The 19,291-nt window shown below is 49.8% G+C and overlaps 2 protein-coding genes across 2 annotated transcripts; one reads left to right on the forward strand and one right to left on the reverse strand.

The window, feature by feature from the left end:
- The first annotated feature begins 7 nt into the window (after positions 1–7).
- Positions 8–4,583, forward strand: MKRN2OS (MKRN2 opposite strand). Its single transcript, XM_058813120.1, has 4 exons — positions 8–204; positions 1,035–1,084; positions 1,649–1,811; positions 3,918–4,583. Exons 1-4 carry the CDS (start codon positions 8–10, stop codon positions 4,162–4,164), a joined length of 657 nt encoding a protein of 218 aa, XP_058669103.1. The 3' UTR covers positions 4,165–4,583.
- Positions 4,584–4,983: 400 nt separating this feature from the next.
- On the reverse strand, positions 4,984–15,182 carry TSEN2 (tRNA splicing endonuclease subunit 2). The gene is made up of 12 exons (XM_058813028.1): positions 15,150–15,182; positions 13,819–14,008; positions 13,032–13,113; positions 12,032–12,068; positions 9,286–9,769; positions 9,112–9,189; positions 8,641–8,691; positions 7,875–8,013; positions 6,852–6,888; positions 6,120–6,231; positions 5,635–5,724; positions 4,984–5,220 (listed from the first exon to the last, which is right to left on the reverse strand). The coding sequence occupies exons 2-12, from the start codon at positions 13,990–13,992 to the stop codon at positions 5,161–5,163; spliced, it is 1,344 nt and encodes a 447-aa protein (XP_058669011.1). The 5' UTR covers positions 13,993–14,008; positions 15,150–15,182; the 3' UTR covers positions 4,984–5,160.
- Between the last annotated feature and the right edge of the window lie 4,109 nt (positions 15,183–19,291).

The following is a 19,291-nucleotide window of genomic DNA, read 5'->3' on the forward strand; positions in this document are numbered from 1 at the left end:
CCGGGCCATGGCGGTGCTGCGCGTGCGCCACTGCCGCGCGCTCCTGTACTGCCGGCGCGCGCCGCCGCGCTGCCCCGCGTGCGGAGGGGACCTGCGCGGAGCCGGGCTGGCCTCGGCGCCTGTGCGCCTGGACAGCCCCTTCCGGCACGGCCACGGGCAGCCCCGCGCCTTCCTCGTCAGGCCGACCCGCGGCACCTTCCTGGAGTAACCGCCAGGGGGCGCTGAGGGAGCGGAAAGGGCGGGAACGGGGCGGGACCGGGAACGGGAATGGGAGTGGGAATGGGGACGGGAACGGGAATGGGAGTGGGAATGGGAGTGGGGACGGGAATGGGTCGGGACAGGGGCGTGGGAGTGGGAATGGGAACGGGCATGGGAAATGAGGAATGGGGAGGGAACGGGGAGGGACATGGGAGTGGGAAGGGAACGGGGCGGGAACAGGAATGGGAACGGGGCGGGAACGGGGCGGGACAGGAAAGGGGAATGGGGAATGGGAACGGGGCGGGACACGGGGCGGGACACGGGAATAGGGGATGGGGAAGCAAAAGGACAGGGTAATGGGACGGGAACGGGGAGGGAATGGGGAATCGCAATGGGGCGGGCACTGAGAGGGAAATGGGGGGGAAAGGGGTTGGGAAAGGGGTGGGCACTGAGGGAACGGGGAATGGAACGGGAGGGGAAGAGGGAGGAGAGTGGGGAATGGGAGGGAAAAGGGGAGGGAATAGGGATGGGCAAGGGGCGGGCGCTGAGAAGGAATGGGGAGGGAAAGGGAGTGGGCAGGGAAGGGAATGGGCGGGAAAAGGGAATGCAAAACGAAGGGGGAAGGAAATGAAATGGGAGGGCACGGGAAGGGGAAGAGGAACGGGGAAGGGAAGGGGAAGAGGAACGGGAAGGGAAGGGAAGGGAGGAAGGGGAGCGGGCGGGCCGGGGCTCGCAGCTCTGGGGAAGGCAGGCTGTCACCCCGGCCGCTGAGGGGCAGCCCTGCCGGGCTGTGCCGGACCCCGCTGTCCCTCAGCGCCGCTCTGCCCCTCCCGCAGCGGCTACGACGGGCACAGCGACCTGCACGTGGGCATCAGCAGCTCCCGGGGTGAGCGGCGCCTGCGGGCCCGGCCGCGCCCCCTCCCGCTGCCGCCCCTGCTGGTCTGGGTGTGCCAGCTCGCGATATCCCGGGATAGGCTCATTGGGAATGGTCTCACCCCGCAGCACAGCTCCAGAGCAGATCCATTCCCCTGAATGGATTGAACAGGCACTGAATGGAATACACGGGTGCCTTCCACCCTTGGAATGAAAGGCTAGGCTTGCTTTAAAGGAATTACACTTTAATTGAGTTTAACACACTTTTTGCTAATTCTAAAACATCCCTAATTAAAAATAATTTTTAAAAGCCACATTAAAAATTCTATTGGGCTCTACCTAGAGCAGGCCCACCCTGTACAACATCATTCCAGGTGTGCATTTCATACAAAGCCAGTCTCCTTTGGGGGTTAAAAATGAAGCCTGATTGTTGCTCTGATTATTAAAGAGCCAACCCTTTTTTCAAACCACGCTGTTGAGAACGAGCCCAGGCGTTTGCTGGGAGCCAGGGCTGCATTTCCTGCTCTGCTGGTGGGAAGCTGGGCGAGAAGAAAGCTCTGTGTGTGTGCGTTTGCAGGTGTGGTGTACAGCTACGACCAGGAGGGCGTGCACAGGGATGCCAGGGGCTGGGAGCAGTGCGTCTGCGTCCCCCTGCTGCAGCCTGACGCCGGGGAGCTGCTGCAGCACTGGGACAGCCTCCTGCAGGAGTTCTCCCTGGAAGAGGCCTGGCTCCCCCACAGGTGTGTGCTGGCTGCTGGGCTGGCTTTGGGGTGGGCTCTGGGCTCACTCAGGACTCCACTCCTGGCAGCCCGGCCTGGCCTGCCTGCACAGAATGGGCTGAGCTTTAGGTAAAACTCAGCTGCTGGAACATGAAAGCTCTAAAGCGAGAGGTTTAGGGGATTTTGTATTAAAGCCTCAGTTCACTGAACATCACCTGCATGCTGCTGAGTACAAAAGTCCAGGCACAACTCCATAATTATTTTTCTGTCAGTTTTAGGTGAGTTTGCATTTAAAGGCTGAGCACAGTGATGGGATCCTTGCCCTGTTGTTGTTTTTGATGTTGTGGTGAGAAATGGAGAGCAGGCTGATTTCTGCTCTGCTGGTGACAGAGCAGGAAAGCAGCACTCCTGGGATTGTCCCTCAGAGCCTGCCTGGGTGCCACTGAATGAATGCAACCATAAAAGAAAAAAAAAATCAAATCAAAAGCATTTTTTAGCAATTCTGTATGTGCTGACTATAAAATTTCAGGGATCAAACATTACCCCCCAGAAGAGATGGAAAATTTGATTTAGAGCAGAAGTTTTAGATGTTTACAGAGCTGGTAAAACCAACAGAACTTGTGTCACTTTTACAGTTCCCAGTAATATTAAAAGTGCCCTGACACCCAAAGATCCCTGGCAGAAGAGCAGAGATGTGTGCATCCCTTCCCCTGGCTTGCCCTGCTTTTCCTTTTTCCACAGCCACACCAGTGACCACTGAACTGAAAACAACTTTAATTAAATCCTCTGCTTATTTTTTCAGTGGACAGGAACTGTAGCTCCTATAACTCCTTTTTGGGTTCAGGCCAAGCCCAGTCTGGTTTTCTGGAAGCTTTTCCCTTACTGCAGGGTGGCAGAGAAATCACTGGTAGGGTTTGAAATGAGCTCCCACTCACCCGTGGTGGCACACAAAGAGTTAACTCTGGGGCTGCGGGGAAGGGCTGCAACAATAGCTGGAAAAGCAAAGGTTAACAAGGTAAAAGCAAAAAATAGTATAAAAATATAAGAACTGCTTTTTGTCAAGCCTTGCAGCTCTCATTTTTACAGAGCTCAGGCTGGGAGGTGCCACTTGTGAGGAAGATATGGAACAACTGGGAGGGAGGGGGAGTAACTGGAGAGTATTCCTGGAGTAAATGCTCCTTAGGGTGGTGCTGGGTGGCAGTGCCCTGCTGAGGGTGTGTGACAGTGACACTGCCCCGCTGAGGGGTGTGTGACAGTGACACTGCCCTGCTCAGAGGTGTGTGACAGTGACACTGCCCCGCTCAGGGGTGTGTGACAGTGACACTGCCCCGCTCAGAGGTGTGTGACAGTGACACTGCCCCGCTCAGGGCTGTGTGACAGTGACACTGCCCTGCTCAGGGGTGTGTGACAGTGACACTGCCCTGCTCAGGGGTGTCTGTCAGTGTCACTGCCCCGCTCGGGGCTGTGTGACAGTGACACTGCCCCGCTCGGGGCTGTGTGACAGTGACACTGCCCCGCTCAGGGGTGTGTGACAGTGACACTGCCCCGCTCAGAGGTGTGTGACAGTGACACTGCCCTGCTGAGGGGTGTGTGACAGTGACACTGCCCCGCTCAGGGCTGTGTGACAGTGACACTGCCCCGCTCAGGGCTGTGTGACAGTGACACTGCCCCGCTCAGGGGTGTGTGACAGTGACACTGCCCCGCTCAGAGGTGTGTGACAGTGACACTGCCCCGCTCAGGGGTGTGTGACAGTGACACTGCCCTGCTCAGGGGTGTCTGTCAGTGTCACTGCCCCGCTCGGGGCTGTGTGACAGTGACACTGCCCCGCTCGGGGCTGTGTGACAGTGACACTGCCCCGCTCAGGGGTGTGTGACAGTGACACTGCCCCGCTCAGAGGTGTGTGACAGTGACACTGCCCTGCTGAGGGGTGTGTGACAGTGACACTGCCCCGCTCAGGGGTGTGTGACAGTGACACTGCCCCGCTCAGAGGTGTGTGACAGTGACACTGCCCTGCTGAGGGGTGTGTGACAGTGACACTGCCCCGCTCAGGGCTGTGTGACAGTGACACTGCCCCGCTCAGGGCTGTGTGACAGTGGCACTGCCCCGCTGAGTGAGGCGTTTCCCCAGGTACGAGGAGCAGCAGCACAACTGTTTCACCTTCGCCCTGGCGTTCATCAACCGCGTGCGGCAGGGCCGGGGCGGGGCCGCGCTGAGCAAGGCGGAGTTCACGGAGCGCTTCGTGCTGCCCCGCACCCGGGACGCCGCCCGCTACCTGCGGCTGCAGCGGCTGCTGCAGCACAGCGACATCCACATCGTGCCCCTGGCTGAGCAGCAGCAGCAGAGCCTGCCCGGGAACCGCGGCCCGCTGGGGTAGCGGTGGGAAGGGACGGGCACCTCAGGGGTTAAGGTTTAATGTGGGTAAAAACACCTTTAACTAAAGCCTGCACCTCAGGGTACCGAGCTTGTGCATTTCAGGGAAGTCACACGCACACAATGTACACCCTACAGGGAATTTCCATGGATCTGTTCCTGTGGAAAAATGTTCTGTGATTTAACATTCACTGTGTGCTCTGTTCTGCAAAAACTTCACAGTAGAAATCAGAACTGCTGTGGAGTTCAGGGATTTACAGATGAACTGTGGGAACTTCAGCTGTAACAAACCAAAATGGCCTTTTCTGTCATACTGTTTACTGCTGAGTGAAAAAAGGGAACATATGCTTGTGTGCTGCTAAATCCCATCCCTGTCTGACTTAATTTCCTTTAATTTCCTTTCCTTTAAACACTAATAAATGTACCAACAAATAAATCCAGCCTCTTTGCCTATCAGATTTCATTTTCCACTCTGAACTGGGTAAAGTAAAGAAGCCAAGGTGTAAAGCAGGGTAAAGGAAAGAAGCCAAGGTGGAGTTCAGATACCTGAATGTGAAGCTGCAAATCCCAAGGGAAGAAACACTTCTCACCCAGATGGGGAAAGGTGCCCAGGCCCCAGAATAAATTTAAATTCTGGGAAGAGTTCCTCAATTCTGAGCTGTGATTGTAGAAGTAAGTTCCAGGGTCCCAAATCCAAATCTGAATTCCCCAAGACTGAAGTCAGGTTTGTGCTGCCATAATATCAGAAATACTGTGCCTAATGATTGCAGTGTAACCACCACTCAAACATGCACCTTTTTATATTTTATATTTTGAGTTGGGACACAGCTATTCATCTGTTCACTCACATTTTTCAGTAAACATGATACATCTCATTTTAAACAGCATTTATACACACCATTTTATGTTGGTAGAAAATGCTCTGGGCCAACAGTTCATCACAAGATTAGGTGAAAACCAACAAAAAGTGGATTTTAAAAAGGTTTTCTTGTGCAGTCAGTTAAAATTCATCGGGCTCGCTGCGCTCACGGGAGGAGACCCAACGGGACACGATCAGCTCCTGAAACAAACCCAGCAATGAGGAAGGAAAACCCCAAAAGCGGCAGCAAATCAGAGAGAGATGGGGACAGGTCTGTAAAACTGATTATGTGTATTTTGTGGCCACTGGGGTGTTTCAGTAGATGACTCTGTTTGTTCCCGAAGAGAGCTGAACTCTCACACTTTCCCCTTTTATTTCTGATCTTAGCTCAGCCCTGCCATCTCCACAGGGTTTTAGGAATCCCTAAATGTTTACATGCACTGTACCAGCAACATTCCCATTCACACAGGAGAGGTTAAGCTTACAGAGATCCTGCAAAGCACTTTGCATGACTTGGGGCAGGAAGGAATTTGATTTTATGTGCAAAACTCAAATCAAGGCAAAGAAGAAGGCACAGTTCTCCCAGGGAGCTGTGGAAAGGCAGGAAGCACTCACCTGAACCTTGATTCTCTTCATGCACTCTGGGGTTGCCATCTCCTCTGCTGTCATGTCAGAAGGTCTGATCAAGTAGCACAGCATGAGCTCCTGTGGGCAGGAGCAAACACAGAATTTCAGTGGATTATGGAGGCACCATGGAGCTCACACTGACAATGTCAGGGAAATCCCAGTCTCAAAAGGAAAATCCTGGGAGATGGAAAGGGCTTTATAAACAGAAGTGGCAGTCAGGAAACAAGGGTCCCTCAGGTCTTGCTGTTCCTCACACAACTTCTAACATTCCTACAAATGGCAGAACTTTCATAATTATTACTTAACAACAATTCTTCCAGGATTCACCTGGTATTGACAAAGGAAACTTCTCTCCCACTGGCAGCTCAACATATTGTTCAGCAGGAGGATTCTCTTCCCAGCCTCAGTTAAATCCCTGCCCTCTGGAGCCAAACTTTACCGTGCCAAAGCTGGTTCTACCCCAGAGCTTGTACCTTGGAAGCATTTGCATTTGTTCTGTTCAGCCCAGAGAGGGACATCCAGCTGAGGGGTCTGCGAAGGGAACCTTCAAAATTATCATCCACCAACTCAGCAATGACAGAGTAACTGCAAAACAGCAGGCAGGACAGGTCACAGAAAGGAAACTGGCATTTTCTGAGGACAACTCAAGGACCAGGGGCTAAAAACTGGCATTAAACAATCTGCCAGTTTGCAAGCTGTGGGATTGAGTCTTTCTATAAGGAAAAGAGGAGAAGTACTGAAGTTGTGCATGTGCCCAATGGTGCCTTCCCTCCCACCCTTCTGATGTTTGTAGCATTCTCTTTGTTAATGCCAAGCTGACATTTATAACCAATTTATTACCTAGGAGTTCAACCTGACTAGCCAACAAATAAAGACAATTATCATCCCTTTGAAGTTCTCCCAAATTACCCAGACCATGTATTTTTCTAAGTCAGTATTACGAAATCCAATTATTTTCCTGAGTCTATCATCATATGAGTACTAAATCATAACTAAATCACAACTGCAGCTTGTGATTTTGAATGCCTGTTATTTACATTCAAAGAAATGGTGTCATTTAGCTCCTCTGCTGAAAGGATTTTCACATTCCCAGTGTGAACACAATGTGTTTTGAGTGATGAGTATGTGCTGAACCAGTGAAGATGCTAAACTGGAGTGAGTGCAATTTGACTGAAGGAAATGAGGCAGAAACAGGAGTGTCAAACCTGGCGTGGTAGAACGGGGGCCCTTTCCGATACAGCACTGAAAGGAAAGAGAAACACCTCAGTCACATCAGAGTTAAAATGGGTTTAACACCAGGGCCCATCACTATTGTCAAATGTTCTGTAAATTGTAATTACATGAGAAAAAAACCTCAACTCTTGAGAATTCTGCTCAGAGTTAGGTTGTCCCAGCAAGTGGAGAGAGGGAGGAGCAGCAGAGTGACTCAGGGCAGGGCAGGCCAAGGGCAAGGCAGAAGAACCAGAGGAACTGGCAGTTGTAGGAGAGAGTTTAGGATGGGATTTTCTGGCAGGGATGATGAATTCAGCCAGAGCTGCACCCTGACCTAAAGGACTTGCTCAGCATCCCCCAAGCTGTGTCACCACTTCAGCAGCACTAAAACACCTGCTGGGCTGCACACATCCAGAAACACCTGACTTCAATGCATGTTCTCTAACTGCTGCACTGCTTGTGTTGACATGAGCCAAGTGGAGCTCTTGGGTTCCTCAGCAAGGACACCACTAATTACTTCTGGAATATCAAACCCTCAAGCAATAATACAAAAATGCCAAATCCATTCTCTAGCTCCCCCAAACCCCACACAAAGAGACAATCCTGGCAGTGAGCTCAGCAGAAGTCCAGCTGCTCTTAACCGGGATGAATGGGGTGCATGAACTTCAGTGTGGATTGGGATCTGGGCTCAAACCTGTTATGTTAACACTGCAGCAGATGTGTTTAGGAGAGCACAGAGAAAGTTGGGAAGGGAATTTCAGTGCAATCCTGAAGGAATTCTGAACCTCATGAAGCAAACCAGGCCTTCCAAGCTGTCTCTTCACCTCCTGGATATGGGATATTCCTTTCCACTCACATCCCAACTTCACTGCTAACCCATATGTCCTCTGCCAACGCAAGCAGCAAAGGCTGCTCCATGCAGTCCTGCAGCTCCTCGCTGAACTCCCCTCTGGAGTTCCCACTTGCCTGGAGGAGGGGTGGCCAGGAAATGACCCCATTTTTGGGGAGGTACTCACAGAGGTCCGTGCCATACTTCAGCCCCACCTTGGGCACCCAGCCCTTGCCCCTGAAGTAGTGGTAGGCCATGTAGGTGGTTTTGAAATCGGGCTTCACCTCACTGAACACTTCCCACAGCTTCACGATGCTCAGGGGCTCCTGCAAAGCACACAGCAAGGTCACTGCACTGAGAGAAACCAGCCATGCCCTGCTGCACAGATGCATGACAAATACCAAATTCCACAGCACCAGATACCACATGGCACAGCCACGGAGCAGGAACTGCAGGCAGTGAAACAGAACCCCTGCATTCAAGGCAGGAACCTGCTGCTCCACTTAGTGGCTCTTTTAGGCAGTTCACAATCATTCCCATAACACCCCTGTTAAAGGAAAGGCTGATAAATCTTCAACTAAAAGCACAGGTTTGAATTATTATGTAATAATAGTTTGATAGAATTAATATCTAAAACTCCAAGGAATTTTGCCATCTCAGGTGTGATTATTTACCATATTATTTCTCCTGTATTTCCAAGTTACAACAAAAATCCTTTCTCTGCAGACACACAGTGCTTAATTATATCTGTCTTGGTAAACTTAAAGATTTCAGAGCTGTATTTCCTAAACAGAAATACCATTAGTTGTAAGAAAATCTTCCCAATTCCTGTGTTTGGTATTTCCCCCTCCAGAATTACCAGCACAAATCACTGCCACACAGGGGAAGATTCAGACCAAACCACATCCAGAGAAAAGCATCCCCAGTAATCCCAAATGAATCCAATCTCTTACCTCACCATAATAAACACTTAAACATCCCAGGGCATAGACCAAGAAAAAAGCCTGAAAAAACAAACAGAGGCAGTTTAAGTGATGGCTACATTCCCCTCCTGTAGTTTATACACAAAACCTTGAAAGAACAAAGGCTTCATTCATTAATTTCCTACAATGTCATTAAATATAATGAGAAGCAGCAGAATTGAAAGAGGATTCATACAAATGTTGTATTCCAGTCCTGTCACAGGTCTCTGTGTCAGTGGCATTACTCACCTAAAGCAAACAGGATTGGACTCTGTTTTTTAACCATCTCATGTAATTATCACAGCATATTAAAGCTAAGTGTAATGGCTAAGACAATCCAGGTCCTTAGGAGACACAGGACTCTGTATTTTAGGAACATATTTTAAATGACAGTGTGACATAGATTAAGGTTTACTTTTTCAGATGAAAAGCAAACTCACTTGCACTGTGCTTGACACATACCTCTTCCAAGCTGAGTTGTAAGTACTCAAAAATCCTAAATGGGTTTTTTCTGCATACTAATACTTCCTTCTTGACAAGCTACAAGAAAAATTGGCTATTATTAATATGTTGAACTGGAAAAAAGACTGAATTCTGAAAGTAGCTTTGTCTAAAAGATTAGATAATTTTTCTTACATTATCTTGTGCATGAGTGGAGTCATCTTCAGGACAGGAGCTGCCTTCTTCCTCCTCTTGCACCAGCACATATTCTGGAGCACATTCCCTTGAGTCCATCTCCTCCCAAGCCCTCTGCTCAGGGCTCTGCTTCCCCTCACAGCCCCAGGGCACAGCGGGGTCCCTGTGGCAGGACCCCTCAGCCACGTCCCTGGGGTGCTCCTGTTCCTGGTCCCTGGAGGCACTGCCAGGATCTCCTCCCTCCTGGGAGTGCTGCTTGTGACCCTCAGGCCGTTGGGCTCCTTCCCTGCCACATTTCCTGCCCAGTTCTGCATTTCCTGTGCTCCCTGTGGTGCAGCTGTGCCCAGCCTGTCCATCCCCATCCCCTGTGCAGAGGGGCAGCCCCAGGGGTTTGGTGTAACTCTCCAGGATCCTGCTGATGGAGCAGCTGTCCAGGCCCTGCTCCCGCAGCACACTCTGAGCCCACTGCACGCGCCGCTGGTACCTGGGAACACAGAAATGGGGAACTGCAAGGATTGAGGCTGTAATTAACACTGCACAGCCAGGAGGCTCAGCACAGAGCACAGACACCCCCAGCAGCTGTGGGCACAAATGGGATCAGTGCAGTGGTGTCGCAGACATTTCTCCACAGAAATCCTTTCTTTCAGATTTCTGCATCTTCGGGAGGCCAGAGGCCCCCGAAGAGAAGGTAAACAATTATTATCAGCTGCTGGGGAATGCAACAGGGACACCTTGATTGGCTCATTTCCTATGTTTATAATTAAGAGCCAATCACCAGTGCAAGCCAGGGGACTGAGTCCTTGAACACAACTTTGTTGTAGATTTTTTTCTATCTATTCCTAGCTTAGCCTAGCTGCTCTGCAAAACCTCTCTCTATATTCTATTAGTATAACTATAATGTATTATATCATATATTAATAAATCCAGCCTTCTGATTCAAGAAACAAGATTCACCGTCTCTCTCTCACCAGCTGTGCCCATTCAGGTGCGGTAATACAGTGGGGCTCCAGTGTTTTTGGGAGCCTCACGAACACTTCAGCTTTTACACAGCCAAGGACTGAGAGCAGGAGCTGCAAACTCTGCTGTAACTGCCCTGGAAGCAGCAATGGCACTGCAGGAACACCATTCTCCAGCAGGAATCACCCTTTGGAACTGAACCCCTCAACCTGAGCACAGAAATGGGGAATTGCAGGGATTGAGCCTTTAATTAACACTGCACAGCCAGGAGGCTCAGCACAGAGCACAAACACCCCCAGCAGCTGTGGGCACAAATGGGATCCATGCCCTGGGGCTCCAGTGCTTTTGGGAGCCTCATGAGCACCAAGTGCTGGGCAGGTTCAAGGAGCAGCAGCTTCACCAGGGAGAAAATCCCATCTCCTATGAAAGCCTTAAGGCTGAATTCCCCACAAATTTGGAATTGGAATTTCAGGATTGAAACATGGAACAAGAGCACTCCCACTTCAGCTTTTACACAAGGATTGAGAGCAGGAGCTGCAAAATTCTGCTCTAACTGCCCTGGAAACTGCAATGGCACTGCAGGAACCCCAGTGGAAAATTCTCCAGTAGGAACCAACCCCTCAGTTATATCCCTGAGAGATAACAACAATCCCATCACTGAGATATTTACAACTTTCAGCTACTACTTCTAATAGTTTTCAATCATGACAGAGTTTTTAGTGCCTTTTCTCTTGGAAAATAACATTAATTAATTATTACTAACATTTAATGTTATTTTAATAACATGAAGTCAGTCGAAACAGGACTCTTCACTCTGTGAAGGTGAAAATCTTGCACAGCATTTTTTATTTCCCTGAACAAAATCCTCAGGCAGCAATTTCAGCCCAGGTGACAAGGGCATTAAATGCAAATTCCATGTGTCAACACAAACACAAGTGCAGGCTCCTGATAAAGCTGGGTAATTCAGGGCTCTGCTCTTTGGTATATAAAGGACATTCCTCTCTGTCCTATTATTTAATTACCATTTAATTTGCACTTGCAGAGCATTTTGTGCACCAATAAAATCCCACTCTTATTGATGCTCAGCATCTGCAAGCAGCAGTAGCTGTAGCAGCATTAGCAATAATATGGTTACTGTTTTTCTTACCTAAAATCGAGAGCAAAATTTTAAAATTTAAGCGAAGTTTTTAGTTATCATAAGATTAAAACCAACTGAGTAACTCACCTGCACTTAATATTTTATACACTATTTAAGCAGAAAAAAAAAAAAAAAAGTAGTCCAACACTAAGTTCTGCTAAGTGTACAAACTACCAAGGTTAACTGAGACTTAAAAAAAGGTAAAATATCAAAGTATTGTAAAATATCAAAGTACTGTAAAAGTTCAAGAGCTGCTTCTGCTACACCATAAAAACCCAATATGGAAATGGAAGAGATATTTTAAATAGCCTGCACCAGAAATTTCTTTTCCTGCTCCTCACCTGAAGAATGTTTATTATGCTTATAATCATTATTAATTAATTGCCCATTCTGTGGATGCACTGAGCCTTGGCTTCTCTCCAGCAATCAACACCTACAAGCCTGCATGAAAAACCACCCTGAGGATCACCCCCTGCCCTTTTCTCATTATTTCATTTATAAATTCTAAAGTAATTTATAAATGAAATAATGAGAAAAGAAATGGAAGCAAGTCACTGCCTTAATTCATACAGCAAACAACCTGAAACCCAGAAATGTAAACCAGAACAATCTGTTTCCTGAAAACACCAAGAAAAAAGCAAATTCACTTACTTTTGGGATGTAATAATGGGCATGTTTGTGTTAACACCTGTGTAAAGAAAAAAGCATACATTGTTTCATCAATATAAGGATGGTTTTGTGTGATTTTGGTCACTGGGTGATCTGCACCAGGGAATTGTCCCCATTTGCAGCCCTCCAAGCCATTTTGGTGCCACTTTTCCAGCAGGGATACAGCAGAACCAGGAAAGTGTTGTTTTGGTTTTTTAAGATTTTTTATCTTTCTGGTGTTGATATTCTTGTAACGAACTTTCTCACACACTTTCTGTAAATAACTCATTGTTTTGCATTTCTTTATGGAGGAGGAGAAAGTTGATGGGCTGTTGGTTTGACCAGTGTCATTGGAGAGGTGGCACTGTCACCCTCCAATCCACTGTCACTCCTGGAAAATTATAAATGTTGGAGTCAGAAAATAAACTTCTCTTTTCCTTCACCTTGAGAACAGCGGTGTGTGCTTGTGTTTTTTGTGTACTATAGTGACAGAACGGTACAAATGTCACAGCCTGCACAGAGGAGAATTAAATACACTTTTTTCTCCAGATAATTATGGAGGGACAGAATAAAATCCAGTGATGGCCTCTGGGACTTCACTGTCATGGCAGAGGTGAGTACAAAATCAGTTTTTACATAAACAGCCAAGAGCAGACTGGGTGTGACTGAAACCTTCACCAACCCTTCCCTCATCGTTTCAGGGACACCAAAAGCTGCAGATCAAACCCAAGGAAAATAAGGGGGGAAAAAAGCCCCAGGATGATCCCTTCACTTCAATCTTCCCAAGCAACAGTTCAGTGAAGGTTTGGGTGAATGCACTAAGGAATTATCCACATGGATTCCAACTCTTGGATTTTTCCTAGGCATGAGAGATGGGGAGAGACAGATCTCCTTCGCCTGATCCATCCAGCAGATTATTCTGTGTGTAATTTATAAAAATATGCCTTCAATAGGTGTGGAGAGCTCCCAGAGCAGTGCTGGGCTACAAGCAGCCCCCACTTACCTCTCCACTTGGCCACCAGCTGAGGATCTGAAATGCTGAACACTGGGCGGCTCCTGGAGAGGATCCCTTTGCCAAAATAGCCCTGCAAGGACAGAAAACCCCGAATCACCTCATGGTACACACATCAACTTCTTCCCGCTTATAAATTGTGCAATGGTGACACCAGCTGAACAAACAGCTCAACTCCTGCAGCATGTCAGCCCTGCCTGAAGCTTGTTTAGCTGCTGGTTCACTATTAAACCTGATTTAACCAAGTGGTTAAATCCCATTTAGCCTGGAGAGTGTTGGGTCTTTTCCCTGAACTCTAAATATCTAAAACCTCCCAGGAAATGTTTGAAAACAACACCTGAAACCAAGGAGACAGCACAGCATTAGAGTGGTACTCAGACACAAAAACCTGAACACAGCTTGTTTCACACAGGAATAAATCACTCTGAAATTAAAATAATTATACAAGCACTTATAAAACATTAATAAAGCTTTAAAAACAAGAAAATGCTTTGAAAAGTTGCATGAAATGTTGAAAGCAGACATAAACATGAAGGATTTGCAGCTGTTTCTTAGCTCACAGTGTCACTTCATTCCAACATTTATTTCCTTGGATAAGAAACTTTTCACATTTGATACAGAAAGAATTTTTCTTGCAGTGATTTCAGGAGAGAAGGGAAATATGGAGAATCACGGGTGGCTGAAGGGGCAGGAAAGATAAAGGCAGCAGATTTGAACCAGGGTTGTGTTTTACCTGCATTTAAAACACTACAAATATTGTGCAAACAGGGTGCAGCACCTTGTTGTAGAGCTGTTCAATATCCTCGGGGTTCCTCACAATCACATTGTTGTTAATGATCTCAGCCTGGCAGAGTCTGAAATCCTTCCCCCCCACATCCACAGGAAAGGGAGCCTTGTAGGACTCGAAAACTCTTCTTTTCCTTTTTGGGGGGTGAAAAACTGCTTCTGCCATGTCTTACTTTATCCTCCTAAAAGTGCAAAGAAAAGATTTAACACCCGGGAATTAAGGTTCGCCCATTTTTTTCGTACTTCAGCAAGATCCCTCCTACAGCACAGCAGCACATTCTCAGTGGGTGCTGCAGGGTAACACAGGTTTAATTCTTCAACTCTTACACCAAACAAACGCAGGCAGGGATGCGCTGGAGATCTCTGATCTGCCTCTGGCGCATCCCCTGCACAGAGCTCATGAAGGAAACTCCAGAAATAAAGGAGTAAAATACATCCCCTCAAGTTTGCCCCGGATCCCCTCAGGGCTGCCCCTGGATCCCTGAGGGCTGCCCCGGATCCCCTCAGGGCTGCCCTGGGATCATTCAGGGCTGCCCCGGATCCCCTCAGGGCTGCCCCGGATCCCTCAAGGCTCCGCCGGGATCCCCTCAGGGCTGCCCCGGGATCCCCTGAAGGCTGCCCTGGGATCATTCAGGGCTGCCCCGGATCCCCTCAGGGCTGTGCCGGATCCCCTCAGGGCTGTCCCGCGAGTCCCTCAGGGCTGCCCCGGATCCCCTCAGGGCTCTGCCCGGATCCCCTCAGGGCTGTGCCGGATCCCCTCAGGGCTGTCCCGCGAGTCCCTCAGGGTTGTCCCGAATCCCCTCAGGGCTCTGCCCGGATCCCCTCAGGGCTGCCCCGGGATCCCTCAGGGCTCCGCCGGGATCCCTCACGGCTGCCCCGGAATCCCCCCGGGATAGCTGCAAGACTCGCACTCGGCCCGGGGTGTCCCGGTGGGTTTGGGGGCAGTGTCCGCTCCCGGGGTGTCCCGGTGGGGCTCGGGGGCAGTGTCCGCTCCCGGGGTGTCCCGGTGGGTTTGAGGGGCAGTGTCTGGTCCCGGGGTGTCCCGGTGGGCTCAGGGGCAGTGTCCGGTCCCGGGGTGTCCCGGTGGGTTTGAGGGGCAGTGTCCGCTCCCGGGGTGTCCCGGTGGGCTTGAGGGGCAGTGTCCGGTCCCGGGGTGTCCCGGTGGGTTTGAGGGGCAGTGTCCGGTCCCGGGGTGTCCCGGTGGGGTTCGGGGGCAGTGTCTGGTCCCGGGGTGTCCCGGTGGGTTCGAGGGGCAGTGTCCGGTCCCGGTGGGTTCGGGCAGACAGAGCCGGGCCGTTCCCGCCGCCCGCGCGCGCCACGCACCGTCACTGTCACCGTCACCGCCGCGCCGCCACCGCGCCTGCGCACTGAGCCCGCGCACGAACGGCCCCGCCCCGAGCCCGCCCCGGTCCCGCCCGTGGGTCCCGCCCCGCTCCGCTCCGCTCCGGGTACCGGTCCCGCTCCGTCCCTGCCCATCGGTTCCGCTCCATCCCTGGTCACGGTCTATCCCCCGTTCCGCTCCGTCCCCGGTTGCGCTCCATCCCCGCCCATCGGTTCCGCTCCGTTCCCCCCACGGTCCCGCCCCGCTCCATCCCCGGTCCCGCTCCATTTTCGCCTGGGGGTTCGGTCCCGCTTCGTCCTAGCCCAGAGGGAGATCCGGTCCCTGCCGGGGTGTTCCGGTCCTGGTTCACCCCGGTCCCGCTCCATCCCCGGTCCAGGGCCGGTTCCGGTCCCGCTCCATCCCCGCGGGGCGGGCCCGTCCCGCTCGGGTGTCCCGCCCCGGCAGAGGTGAGGCCGCGCTGTCCGGCCCCGGCTGCCGGCCCCGAGCCAGGGATGCTCCCGGCAGGGAAGGACCGGGAATGTGCTCCCGGCTCTGCTGCCGGGCTGTCCCCGCCGGGCTGCGGGGCTGTCCCTCCCGGGATGTGCTGATGTCCCTCCCGGGGACAAATCACATTGGCGGCTCTAGTGTGACCAAAGTGAGAGAAGCTTTTGGAGTGAGCGATGAGCTCCGTGAGCAGAGGCAGGAGGCACACACGGAGATGATTAATTAGAGAGGGATTGGGACAATATTCTGCTCATTTGGCTCCGGGACACAGCCCGTGGCTCGGTGGCACTGCTGTCCCGCTGGGTGAGGCTGATCCCGCAGCTCAGAGCCAGCTCGGCCCGACGGGCTTGTGCAGCTATAAAATAAAAGCGCCTGAATTAAATACAAAGCATTTTCCTTATTTAGGACCTGGTGTCTCTTTTTCTACACCTTGTCCAACCCACGGTCACACCTTCACCTGCTCCTGTTTGAGGCACCTGCGAGGTGCTGCCACTGTCACCAAAGAGGAGCGAGACAGTTTGGCTGCAGACTCTCAGCAGAGAATTCTGATTCCCAGCAGAGATCAGGGATGAAGAACTGCAATAATACATACTTTTAGGAGGTATTTTATCTCGTTCCTGGTTTTTTATGGTGAGCCAAAGGGCAGGCAATAGTGAGTACAAGGCCAGACAGGAGTTATTGCACGAAACACGGGAACACTCAGATTGTGTTCTCGCAGTTATCGCCTGCAGAGGTGTGCTCGATACACCAGCTCAGGACTTTTTGATGTTGATTTGCATAAAAAGTGTTGAAGCCAAACCTCAGAGGGGCCTGATGTGTTCTTGTCACCAAAGTACAGAGATGCTCTGGCAACTTCAGGTTCATTCTCAGAGCTCTGCCATTGAAATACCCAAATTAAAATATTCCAGGCAACAAAATGAAAGTGACCCAGCTTCAAAGATGTCACTCTGATTCAAAATTCCTCCTAAATTGGTCAAACCAAGTCTCACTTGAATGAAAGCAAGTTTATCTCTGCTAGCTATATCTGGATTTTCTCTTTGTGCAGACACATTTACTATGAGACATTCCCTGCAGGGAGAGGCAGACAAAACACGAGGAGCTACAGGCCACTCACATTTCCTTATCAACCTGCAGCCTTGGACAGAACCCACAGCCAGCCCTTCAATTAACTCACTCACACTCCTGTTTCTTCACCCATTATCTGCTCCCGTCCCTGATAAGCCCAGATCAAGCTGCAGCCAGAACTCGCTGTCTGAAGGACAAGCTTTGCGTGAGTCACACCTCGTTTCTTTTATCTATCAATTTCTGTATCAATAATTGTGCAGACACTCTCAGCAGTGTCCCTGCTGCTGCTGATGATGAGGCAGCGCCCAGTGACAGGCTCTGAGCTGCAGCCCTCGGGGTCACCAGGGAATCAGGAATGTCACCCTGCTGTCAGGAGCCACAATGAAAGAATTTGTGTCTCAACACAACAGCACAAGGCTGAAATCACCCAGTCTAGAAATTGTACAGAAATTAAGGTGTCCAGGGTGTCTGCACTGGAGCATGGATACTTGCATGTATATACCTAGCAAAAACTAACAGTGAGGTTAGGACTAGGTCTGTTGTCCTTGGGTGTGTGTGACAGCCTCTTGACATCTTCAGTGTCTTGCTTTTTATAAGTTACAAGAATGTAAAATTTGGTGTGTGATTGGTTGATGATTTATGATCATTGTTTGTATTTTTGTTTGTTTTTTTTTTTGGGGGGGTTAGTTCTGGGGTTAATTCTATGTTTGTTTTGGGGTGGTTATGGAGTGATGATGATGGTTGGTTGTTGTTTTTGACACTAGGAAATATAGAGGAAGGTTAATTGAAAGTGTATTGATTGTTGCAGACATCTTTTATGGAAAATAATTTCCTTAGGATTTTTCCTCCTGAGAATCTGAGAGGCCTCAGGAACAAAATGTAAACAATGATTATCTGCTGCTGTGAAATGCAACAGGTAGATCTTTAATTAACCCATCTTAGATGTTTGTAATTAATGGCCAGTCACAGCCCAGCTGGCTCAGACAGAGAGATGAGCCACAAACCTTTGTTATCATTCCTTTTTTTTCTATTCTTAGCCAGCCTTCTGATGAAACCTTTCTTCTATTCTTTTAGTATAGCTTTAATGTAATATATATCATAAAACAATAAATCAGCCTTCTGAAACATGGAGTCAGATCCTCGTCTCTTCCCTCATCCTAAGACCCCTGTAAACACCATCACAATTGATGATAAATGATTTGGATAATGTAGGTATATATGGTTTAATTATTTAATTAAAAAAAAAGAAAAAAGTCAAGATAAAAAAAATGAATGCGTAAAATGGGATTTAAATGTTAGTTCCTAGTAAATATGTGAACAGACCTGCATGGTCCTGCAGGACCACTGGGATATGGGAGGAGCAAAACAATGTTGTACCTGTGAGTGAGGATTGTGTCCCTCACCGGGGCGTTTCACAGGCTGAACAAACACTCAGGAGCAGAACAAATAAAGCTCATCCTGCCTCCAGACACGGGGCTGCGCTAGAAGCCCTGCAGATCGCTTTGCTGGCAGTTTTCAGGGCGGGTTTTTGCTCCCTGGAGCGCTCCAGCTGTGCCCTGCAGGGTGCAGCTCCTGCCAGGCATCCCCGCCCTGCCCCTCCCTGCGCTGGGAATGGCACCGGGAACAGGGAATTCCCTGCTGCCCCGGCTGCTTCAGGGCTCTCAGTCACAGCATCCAGTTGCTTGGTATTTCACAGAATCCCAGAATCCCAGAATCCCAGAATCCCGGAATCACAGAATCCCAGAATCATGGAATCCCAGAATCCCGGAATCAAAGAATCACAGAATCACGGAATCGCAGAATCGCAGAATCGCAGAATCGCAGAATCACAGAATCATGGAATCCCAGAATCCCGGAATCACAGAATCGCAGAATCGCAGAATCGCAGAATCACAGAATCGCAGAATCGCAGAATCCCAGAATCATGGAATCCCAGAATTGCAAAATCACAGAATCGCAGAATCATAAAATCCCAGAATCCCAGAATCCCAGAATCCCAGAATTGCAGAATCACAGAATCACAGAATCCCAGAATCACAGAATCACAGAATCCCAAAATCACAGAATCACAGAATCCCAGAATCCCAGAATCACAGAATCCCAGAATCCCAGAATCACAGAATCACAGAATCCCAGAATCCCAGAAGGATGAGGTTGGAAGAGACCTCTAAGATCATCAAGTCCAACCCATGCCCTAACACCTCAGCTATAGTGTAGCACCAAGTGCAGTGTCCAGGCTTTTATAAAACACATCCAGAGATGGTGATTCCACCACCTCCCTGGGAAGAGCATTCCAGTACTTTATTATTCTGTCTGTGAAAATTTTTTTCCTAATATCCAACCTGTACCTTCCCTGATGTAGCTTGAGGCTGTGTCCTCTGATTCTGTCAGAGACCGACCCCACCTGAGCACAACCTCCCTTCAGGAAGGTGTAGAGAGCAATAAGGTCACCTCTAAGCCTCCTCTTCTCCAGGCTAAACACCCCCAGTTCCTTCAAACGTTCCTCACAGGGTTTGTTTTGTGTTCCCAGCCCCTCTCCAGCCTTGTTGCCTCCTCTGGACGTGCTCCAGCCCCT

Source organism: Ammospiza caudacuta, chromosome 12, assembly GCF_027887145.1.
Source record: "Ammospiza caudacuta isolate bAmmCau1 chromosome 12, bAmmCau1.pri, whole genome shotgun sequence".
NCBI classification, from domain to species: Eukaryota; Metazoa; Chordata; class Aves; order Passeriformes; family Passerellidae; genus Ammospiza; species Ammospiza caudacuta.